The sequence below is a fragment of the Pempheris klunzingeri genome, chromosome 20 (assembly GCF_042242105.1).
Source record: "Pempheris klunzingeri isolate RE-2024b chromosome 20, fPemKlu1.hap1, whole genome shotgun sequence".
Classification (NCBI taxonomy): Eukaryota; Metazoa; Chordata; class Actinopteri; order Acropomatiformes; family Pempheridae; genus Pempheris; species Pempheris klunzingeri.
The window spans coordinates 12,894,608-12,905,266 of NC_092031.1; the positions used below are offsets into that span (position 1 = coordinate 12,894,608).

The 10,659-nt window shown below is 42.4% G+C and overlaps 1 protein-coding gene across 1 annotated transcript; it reads right to left on the reverse strand.

Moving 5' to 3' along the window:
• Nucleotides 1–4,985: 4,985 nt before the first annotated feature.
• Nucleotides 4,986–9,434, reverse strand: ccdc78 (coiled-coil domain containing 78). Its single transcript, XM_070852302.1, has 11 exons — nt 9,363–9,434; nt 9,004–9,135; nt 8,830–8,916; nt 8,077–8,430; nt 7,433–7,483; nt 7,236–7,324; nt 6,864–6,942; nt 6,581–6,706; nt 6,290–6,471; nt 5,519–5,693; nt 4,986–5,101 (listed from the first exon to the last, which is right to left on the reverse strand). Exons 1-11 carry the CDS (start codon nt 9,432–9,434, stop codon nt 5,054–5,056), a joined length of 1,395 nt encoding a protein of 464 aa, XP_070708403.1. The 3' UTR covers nt 4,986–5,053.
• Between the last annotated feature and the right edge of the window lie 1,225 nt (nt 9,435–10,659).

Here is a 10,659-nt window from a genome sequence, read left to right on the forward strand (position 1 = left end):
GAACTGAACCTTTAACAGTGTGAGAGTGTTTCAGGTTGTTTTTTTTTTCCTTTTAACATTCATGAAATTCAGCTTTAAGTTGCATACTTCTCACATGGTGCAATGTGACTAAGCAATGCTAAGTGGCCACTAAGAGCACTTTTCATGTTGGACTGAGTGAAAAGAAAAAGAAACAGAGCAACTTGTGAAGCTATTTATGCGTCAGACGTGCTGACAGTCAGGCGGCATGTTTATATTCCAACAAAGTGCACTCACACATTGTGCATCAGGCCAGCCGCTGTGGCCTGTCTGATGTGTCAGAAGCTACCGAGCCTTCCTCTCCCTTCGCTCTACGCTCATTCCAGGCGAACATGTGCGCTGGAATTCTCCCCCAATTAAGACAGGGATTAGCCAGGTCCACTGTGGGAACCGGCTGAGTGTGGGAAAACAGAGGGTCTGTCCCTCTCTCCTTCCCTCTCCGACACTCAGCCTCATTCTCACTCGCCCTTGTTCATCAGGCTGCCTCTCCTCCCCTGTCTCTCTCACCCTTACTGTAACTCTTCCTCCTCCCTTTTCTCACCCTATATTCAGTCTTTCCTCAGCATTCTCAGTGTATACCTTTCAAATTGTCTCTTTGCAGCTCACTCTGTTTGAGCCTCGCTTCCAAAAATCCATTTTTCATTGTTTCCCCTCTTATCTTTTTAATTATGCACAGTAACCCCCTTTATTTTTTTCTTCTTTTCATTCCTTTTTTCCCTATTTCTTAGCCACCCAGAATCTCCATAGCTTTCAGTCCTAATTCTTCAAGGTTTTCTGAAGTGCACGGTTCTTCTGTGCTCCCCTCTCCTGCCCCTTCCCTCCTCCCTCTTAATGCCTCTCCAGCCTTCATACTGAAAGCTTGTCTGGAGGGAAGCCGGGGACTCTTGCATGAATAGTCTGAGACTGTCAGACTGAAAGAGGGGGTCGAAAAGACAGCTCATCAGAAAAGAGGAGACAGGTGTCTCAGAAAACAGTTACATAGTTCATGTTGCCACATGTGCATTAATTAGTAAAATATCCAACATAAAAGTTGTTTGTAATTAATCCTATCATTGGCATACTGCACATAAAATCTACAACCTGAAAACGAACCACAATTCAGTATCAGTATCATGGGAGAATTCAAGGAACAACCCATAAACTTGAATGAGCATTAACCACACATCCATGGGAACATCCTGGTTAAATTTCGTGCTCACTTTTCTATTGTCACTACATCTCTTTCTCATGATCTTGAAATACTCTCACTATCACTGTGGATTCCTCTCCCACTGCCTCCACATTCCTCGTACTCATTGTCACCTTTTCTTCCTCGTTCCCACTCTCCCTCTCCTTTCCTTGCGTTCCCATAAATCCCTTCCCTGAGCACTCCTCCACACAAGGCTTGTCCGTTCCAATTACGGCGGGGCCGTCCAGCCCCCGGCTCACACACTCTGCACACACAGACCGTTCTCATTAAGCCTGTATCAATTAGGCATTAACCTCCTAAAACAAAGGGCCTCTTGACGAGCAGCCCATCGCAGGCCATGTGAGGTACTTCCTCTGCATCGCTCCACCCTGCTTCCCATCCTCAGAGCGACACATTCATCCAACCTCTTTCCCACTGTGTTGGCCACAAAACAAATCTGGTCCCAAAGCATCACCAACAAAACAGAGTGAAAGTGAATAAGCATCAAATAGTTTATTTGTAGTTGTAAGTTGATTAGGTCCGAGTTTTGCAGTCTAACGATTTACGCTAATGTTCTGTGTATTCTGTGTATTCTTGTTAAAATCATTTACAATTATTATCAATTTACAATTGGTACTATTTTTCCTATAAATTGAATCTAATGCAGCATTTTCCCTCACAACTCTGCAACCCCTTTACTTTTAGTGGACGGTGTTATCAGACAAACACAACACCATATTCTATAGGTAATAGATTTTAACTCCCAAATGAATAATATATAAAAAAAAAATTTGTTTGCACTGAAAAAGTCATATCCGGTTATTTTGTTTTATTCTGTGACAGACCAAAAAGACCAGATGGTTTGTTACACAGGAACCATTTGAGAAGTTGTCTGTATAAACTATTTGTAAAAAAAAAGATGTGGCAGGTGATGGATAAACCATCTATCTGCCACCATTTAAAACAGGATAACTTTAACCAATCAGATCAACAAGCCATATAATGTAATTAAAACTCTTGCCCAAGGCTGTCAGGAGAAAATATAGGGAAAAAAATGTTGCTGAGACAAGAGTCTGACTTTTGGGCACAAATTCACCTTTTTTTTACCAAACTAAGAAGACATGAAACTGGTTTGAGACTTTTCTGTGGTTGACGTGGAGAGAGCTGGACGTGAGCAGAAGCAACACGTGCACAATGTTACAGAATGCAGCGCAACAGTCCTAAAATGAACACAATCTCCGTGAAGCTTAAAATGTTACGTTTTGATGAGTAGAAGGGAGTCAAGTTTTCCTGAGGTTGGTGTGTGTAACGCGGATGTGGATTGCATTGTACTGACTAACTACAACTTTGGTTCCATTGACAATTAAGACTTTTAAAATTGCAACTTTTTAGCAACATTTTACGATGATGCACTATACTCTAGATAGCAATAAAGTAAAAATGATTCAAAGCTCAGATTTATACAACAGCCTGAGAAATTATCATATGGAAGGGTTTTAAACACAGCTATGTGTGAATAACTCAGTGTGTATTATCTGTAGAATCATATTCATCACAATTTAATCTTTTTCTGATAATTTAACTCTCATTAGTGTCAAACAACCATCTCCGAGAGTCTGCCAGCTCAGACTGTGCCAGGTTTAAATCTTCCTCCAGCAGATTTTATGCCTATAATCTGTTTTATTGGGTTGGATGTTTACGGCAATGATGACAAGCTGCTGCTGGCTTTCACACCTCCATTTTTTTTGGTTGTTTTACTGAACTCTGAACAGATGTTGGATATTAGAATAACTGCAGATGATATGAACAACCGCTCCTTTTTACGGGATTTTTTTAATACTATTCAAACAATGTCTTTGTCATATTTTCAGCATTTCAACATTGCAGCCAAAATCATTCTTGCCACATTGATTAAACCATTTTAATTCAATTAATAACTATCTGATCAGTATTTCCATCATAATAGTGACCACATGTAGTGGTTGATAAAAAAGTTGTTCCAAGTCCAGGAAGTGAACTTTTCCAAAATGCTTCAAGTTGTGGAAAAAGCCTCGACTCTTCGAACCTCGTGTCGGCCTTGGGGACCAGCTGTGCGAGCTGCCCCAGACTTCAGCCTCTACTCTACGCATTTGTAGCGTTACAATTTCTCCTATGTATCTGCCACTTTTCTGTCTTTTTGTTCACTCAGAGTCCTCTTCATTTGTCCAGGTTTACAGAGGCCTCCGCAGGCACATCGTCTCTCTGTCTTTGTTGGCAGAGTAGCAAAGAACAACCTGGTTTTGATTTTCCCACAGATCTGCCGGTGAGAGGAGTGGTCCCCAGCACCCAGAGCTTTGGCACAGTGACTATGTTGGCACAGACCCAAGCTGAACACCCCCCACCCCTTTTCCCAGGGCCTTGGGAGTGTAATACATTACTAACAAAATCCCACTTCCCATTCCTCTCAAACTTTCACACCCCTGCCCCCCTCCTCCTGTGGTTGGTATGCCCCCTGAAAAGAGGATTGGGGTGACATGCGTATGACTCTTTCCATCTCCTCTACTTTTCCCATCATTCCCAAGAGCATTTTAACCCCAACATTTTTTTTTCCTTTTCGACATGAAACTTACAGACACGTTCAACCAAACCTTAAAACTTTTAACATTCTTTTAAAAAGACTTTTTTCTTTTAAGTTATTTCAGCTATGGCGCTAATGGAAACTATAAAACCCAGCTACTAAAACAAAGTAGAAAAAAACTGCAGAGCCTTTCACTGTTAAAGGGATTTAAAGGGAATAGATGCCTATTCACACCGAGGTTATAAATATGAACCCTCATTCTGGAAAAAGCCTGCCTTGTCTGCGCCACAATTCTCCGCATGGCATTGAGGGAAAGTATTCACGGGCGTGTACGTGTCTGGGTAACATGTAATGACATTATTCTCACCACGGTGACCCCTCATTGTCACCGCGCTTTCTTCTCCCTAGCTCGTGAAATTGACATAAGCTTTACAAACATTCCAGGCATTTTTTTCTCAAGGCCGGATTTCTTTGGGGGCCATTCATAGAGAAAACCACCAGTATGAGCAGCTCCACCTAGCGATGGTGTAAATGCACACCACACACACGCTCTCTGGTCAAAATAAGGTAATTAGATCAATTTAAAAGGAGTTCCCAAGACTTTAATGTGAATAAAACCAGCGTACAGATACTAATTTCACATTTCAGACTACACATTCTCATTTTCAGATATGATTTATATGAGGTTTTAAAAGTTTTTTTTAAAAATTAGCAATAATTTGCAAATTTTGTGTCCCGTTCTCTCAATGGAGTGATGAATTAGCACTTTGGGATCGCCCCGCCTCCTGCATCCCATGCAGTCTGCAGAGATGTAAGATCTCCTCTTTATACCTGCAGGTAGTGGTAAAGCTCAGTACATCGCTCTTCTGAATGTGAACTTTATACGACTTATACATCAAGTGACTTCCTGACCTGCCCAGGTGGTCGTCGACGTAGTCCTGCAACTCCGACACCTGTGCCTCTGCAACTGTTGCCCTGGTGATGAGAAGGGCTCGCTCCTTCTCAAAGCCCACCTGTTTGAGGTGAGGGAATCATCAAATCCCCTTCATCACTCAAAATGTATTGTTTGTGAATTGTTTGCGTGAGGGATGTAATTTGATGATCCAAATTTTAAGTGGTGAGAGTTTTGTTTACCAGTGTGGAGTCTGTCATCTCCCTCAGCTGTTTCCTGATGTCCGACCAGGATTCTTCACATATCTGCTCCACTGTTGGCGGCCTGATAAAGTTACATTTTTTGTCGTTTTTTTTTTTTTAAAGACACAATCAGCAGCTGACCACATTTGTCATTTGGCAAAATACAAAAATGACACTCACTCCCGACCACTTAAATTTTGATCAGGCATCTTGAGGACAGCCACCTGGAGCAGAAAAGTCAGGGTGGAGGTCTTGAATTGCCATAAACACATAAATGTATGTAAAACAATAAGATGTTATAAAATCAAAGACTTTGAAATGTGTGAATCTGAGCCGCAATATTTTGTTTTTAATTACACATATATCGATATAAGTGTTGTAACCTGTTGACACTGCTGCACCAGTCACCACGACAACCACTCAAACATCACCTCTGCAACAGTAAAGGTTTTTGTTTTCCTTTGCACACAAGCTTTGAAGTCATATATTCCAGTTCACCACCTACAAATCAAATGCTGTTTGGCTTCATAAGGGAAGTATGGACACAAAGATGAATCCCCACAGACCAAATACAGACATTCCACCAGTCAAAACAACAACAGATCTGCCACTTCAAAGCAGCCATCTTTCTTTTGTGCTACCTGCTCCCGGGCCGCCCGCAGCTGACCCTCCAGCCTCGCCTTGTCCCGGCGAAGGTGATGCAGCTCCTTCTCAGTTTCATCTCTGAGCTCAGTGGGCTCCACGCTGAAGTGGGCTTCTGGGGGTCCAGGGTCAAGATCGCTCTCTGGTCTGGTCAAGATCTGCTCCCTCTGAACCCTGAAGATCACAATATATCATCATGGCCAGTTACTCTTCATGGATTAACTGGGATTTTGCTCTTGATGGCAGAACTGGTACCCTAGCCCTCAAACACAGACACACAATGCTGGGGCCATGCCAAGTGCAGTGACTGCTACGAGGCTTGGATTAACACTTATGTGTCCACTGCAGCATGTGAAAATTCATTCTCAATATTGAGGAATGTCCACTGACCACCATCGGTCCATGCACGTAAGACGCAGCTGGTTCAGCTGGCCTTCCAGAGAGCCCTCACACGCTAATGCCTGAATGAATGGAGGGAAAAGCCCTCAGGAGAACCCACACCGAGACAAGTCATCTGCAGGTCTCATAGCAGAGAGTTTAAAAAAACGTAATACTGATTTATTATCAGACGTCTGGGCACTCCTGTCATAATGTGGTATAAGATAAGATATTCCTTTATTAGTCCCATTACAGGGAAATTTACAATGTCACCGCAGACATGTCAAGATATAAAAAAAATATGTACAGTTAAGACAGAGGAAGTATAAAAATTGGCATTTTACCCTGTAAACCTATGCGTTTCCGAACATAGAAGCCCACGGCTGTCTCACCTGTATGCAATAATGAGCGCATGATGTGTCTTGATGATCTTCTGGAGTCTCTTCTTATAGGAGCGAGCAGCGGAGGCGAGCTGCTCCTCCCTGACCCTGTAGGATGAACGAACATCCTGGAGCATGCTGTCCACAAACGCCTTCATCTTAGAGGCCTCTGAAGGGCTTTTGTCCATGTACTCCTGAATGAAGGGACATGCAGACGGATGTTACAGCATGTTGTGGATGTTGTGTTGGAGATCGTCCTGTCTCACTTTGCTCAGTTGTGCTTGTGGGAGGGCTGCAACTCACAGCTAAGTCCTGTAAATAGCACACAAGCCTTGCACGGTATTCCTCATTCAACTCTTTGACTTGAAGCTGCAGCTTTGAGTTGTCTTCGTCCATCTCCTTGACTAGGCTCTGAGAGCACATCAGAGCCTTTGGATAGAAACAATACAAACATGATTTTAATTGAACACATTTCCACCATGTATCCTGCTACCTTACCATTAATTCAAAGGTTGCTAAACAGTGCTAGCACCTACAACCACTCGGGAAATGCTCAGTAAATCAGAATGGGGCTGTCCATGCTCACCGCTCTCTGCTCAGATAGCTCCTGCTGGCTATTACGGATCGCTCTCTTGCTCTCCTGGTGCTCCGTACCCATCGCCACCCTGATGGCCAAATACAGGCCCAACCACAAGAGAGCCGTGACCAAAATCCACAGATAGCCACATCACAGGGGCAAACAAACCAAACCACATCACACACACAGCAAAAAAAAAAAGCCTAGCCTTAGAACAGAAACCAAAGAGGGGACCACAGAGCAGATGAGAGAGGGATAAACTGTGGGGCACACATCCTGGGATGGGTTTGGCTGTCTGATGACTGGAAATGGGGAGATAATCAAGTTTCATCTTAATTAAGCTAGTGCACGAGTAAATGAAAAACATTCACTGGCCCTCACACTTTCTCCTCCAGTTTCCTCTGCTGCTCCTCGTAGCTGTTCCTCATCTTCTCCAGCATGTCTCTGATCTCATCTTGGTTTCCAAGTGGCTACATGAGAGCAGATGAGGAGGTAGGTGAATTACTGATGCCTGTGAAACATATGTGCTGACCATTGAGCCCAACAAAGGCATGTGTGTTTTGTAGTGGAATACTTACAGTTTTTTCCATATTTTTGTGCTCACTGTCCAAAGCTGCCAGACCCTCAAGCTGTGAACAGAGTGAAGTTATACAATTGGAGCAAACATTTAAAATGAATAATTTTGTTTACCGCAAAGTGAAAAGTGAAAAGAGTGTTTTACGAACACCAACTCCAAAACTGCAATCAATTTCTGGCACGACCAAGGCGTTTTCACTGAGTATAGCGTGGAAAATGATGTGGGAAATGTTAGTCTTTTGCACCCAAAGGTGCAGTAAATCATGTTGCAATGGCTGCATGGACTGTGTGGTGAAATGTGAGAAACTGACAAGACACATTTTGTTTTATCATCACGGACAAGAACTCGCTCTGCTTATGTTGGAGGTGAAATAACATTTTTCTCTTTTTACCGCTGAGATGGGACGAACATGATCTGTGTTTGGTTTTCCAGCAACACTGTGTAGTTTCAACAGTGACAACATTTTAATTTTGCTGCGGGCAGTTCCTTAAAAATTCCAACATAACTGCAACTACAACAAAAACTGCCAAAGTTCCAGTGACTATAGAGTGACAGGAACTTAACCCAGGCACTATCAGTCCCTTTCGCCCATTCCTGTTTGTACTTCCTCTGCATCTGAAGAGCGGTGAAGATGAATTAACACACCTTGACTCTGTTCCTCGACATGTGGCTGAGCAGGGCCCGCACCCTGTCCAGCTCACCATGCAGGCCCTGGGTGGTAGTCGTCACACTCTGCTGCTGCTCCTCCAGCTGTCTATGGAGGGCGTCCTGGGCCCGGGCCAGCGCCAGCAGCTCCGCGCTCAGCTCTTCGCTCTGGGTCAGCTCTTTATCATGGGCCTCAGCCAGAGCTTGGTTCTCCTTCAGCTTGGCATACTCCGCTGCCACGTCTCTGCTGCTCTTGTCTCCCATTTTCAGGCGAGCCTCAGCTGAGTGGAGTTCCCTCAGCAACTTGTCTCGCTCCATCTCAAGCTCTGTTATCACGGTGTCTTGGTTCAGTATCTGGAAACAGGAAAGAAAGCGTGCCACAGACAGCCTCTGTGATTCTGTGTGCAGGGAGAGTTAACCTATAAAAACGAATTAACTAACATTTTTAAGCTTATTAAATCTTCTAGTCCTAAAATCCTCGAGTAATGGGATAAATCAAACTCTGTTGTTTGAGGAAAAATGTCAAATTAGTGTATTAGTGAAGATACTAGAAATGTTAAGCATTGTTGGTGTTTTTATCAGTAAAAATGACTTATTACTTATAAATATGCTCAGTTGAACCTTTTTCACATTTGTTCTCACCAAAAATGAAACTGATCAAATAAAGGCAAATAAGAAATATATTAAATATTAAAGTAAATTTTACCCACTTTTCATCCACCACAAACTGCATTACCTCAATGAAACCCTCACCTTGTTTTTCAGCTCAAACGTCTCTTCTTCAAACTGCTCTCTCATCTTGTTTGTCTGAATTTTCTCCTCCAGGAGCTCCTTAGATATCTAAAAGATGAGACAGGGAAAGTAAAGTCTGTACATAAACACTGAACTTGTGGCCCATATGTGCAGAACATGTCTCATGATGTCCACCTTCAGTTTGTCCTCCTCACTGTGGACCAGCCTGCAGGACAGGTCTGTGCTGGAGCTGGACAGGTGGCCCAGTCTGCCCTCCAGGTAGCCCACTTTGGTGAAAAGGCGCTCACTTTTGTCACGCAGCTGCAACTACAGTGAAGTGGACAGAAACACTTATTTAAAATGAGGCGACAGAGGCAGCTCATATTATCTCACAGGTTGGGAATTTCTAGTGTGACTCCATTCCCCTTGTTCCTTTGAGCTAAACTACCACTTACTTCAGAAGACAACCAAGCCAAACATTCATTCTTCTCAGGAATAAAAAAAAAGTGCGTATAAACTCCACAGTTAAGAACTGCCTCTTATATTTTACTTACATTTTCCTCTGTCAGAGCTACAAGTCGCTCCTGAAGTTCACTTGAAGTTGCCTGCTGGTCTTGTGCATCCATCTTTATTCACTTTAGCCTCCATTAAAGCTCTCTGTGTATCCACCAACACAGCGTTTCCAAGGCTCCACAACACAGATAAAACTGGCAGGGTGGACACTCGTTTGTTTTGTTGTATAGTTTATTTTACTTTTGACTTCATCATAGCACCACCAATGTTAATGTAAATGTAATTCAAAGAGAAATCATTTCAACTGGTGTCTGACTGTCACCACCAACTGTAAAGCTCATCTAAACTTTAGCTAAACTTAACCATTAGCTTTTATCCAGTTGTATCACAAAAAAATAACTGTACGGGACCAACTGAGCTACGCTAAAGTATTAGTAATATGTGAGTTATTCCTTAATCATTTCAAGCTGAAATACAACAGGGCCTCTCTCTTTTTAACAGAGAACTATGGTTGGTATAAATGTCAAGACAGCAGCACCATCTTGTGACTCCAGCTGAGATAACTGCTGTCTTCTGTCAATGTACCTGAATCACTTTGTTTCTGTGGGAAAGTGCTAAATAACACCAGAGAGATATAAAACAGACTAAATGGACCACAAGGAACACATTTCTAAACTTATTTTTGAGATGCTACCCCTGCTGTCCAAGATCTGAAATGTTAGAAATGTCACAGCATTATTTTTTGAAGTTGTTTCATATGAACTTTTTCATAAAATATGGTCAGGACAGGTTAATTGTAATCTAGAACAGTATTAGCATTGTTTGAAATTTACCTTATAATAACAAACAAGCGATTTTAAAGTTGTGCTACAGGTTTTAATCAAGCAAGTTGACACTGGGTCACATGACTGCACCAGGATGTTTAGTAGCTGTCACTGAGGGAAGGGTGAAGCTGGTCTGTGACACCTGTATCACCGTGGGTGCTTATGGGTTAAATAATGGGGGGTGACAGGATATCTTGGCCGGCTTCAACAGTCAGCTTTCAGGCCAGAACAGTGCAATAAAAACGTTTTATTATAGCAACTTTAACAATGTATAGAAAGAATGCATTGTAATTTAAAATACATGCATTCGCAATATCATGTTCTATAAGTAGAAAGTGACACACAATTTATCAAAAATAGCTGAAAAACACTTTACAGAGACACGACTTTGACACTGAGAGGACACTTGTAATTGATTTTATCAGCTGAATAAAAAAAAAAAAAAGCATGGTACCAAATGCATGTAAATCACATAGTGAGATTGGAGGATAAATCCATAAGAAACACCTCATCT

What these genes read in the sequence shown, in the direction of transcription:
- ccdc78 (XM_070852302.1), bottom strand. Translation starts at nt 9,434, where the DNA reads ATGGATGCACAAGACCAGCAGGCAACTTCAAGTGAACTTCAGGAGCGA. An exon ending in TAGCTCTGACAGAGGAAAAT is followed by an intron (nt 9,136 to 9,362) that starts GTAAGTAAAATA and finishes ACTTCACTGTAG; the next exon opens with TTGCAGCTGCGTGACAAAAG. An exon ending in CGTTTGAGCTGAAAAACAAG is followed by an intron (nt 8,431 to 8,829) that starts GTGAGGGTTTCA and finishes TCCTGTTTCCAG; the next exon opens with ATACTGAACCAAGACACCGT.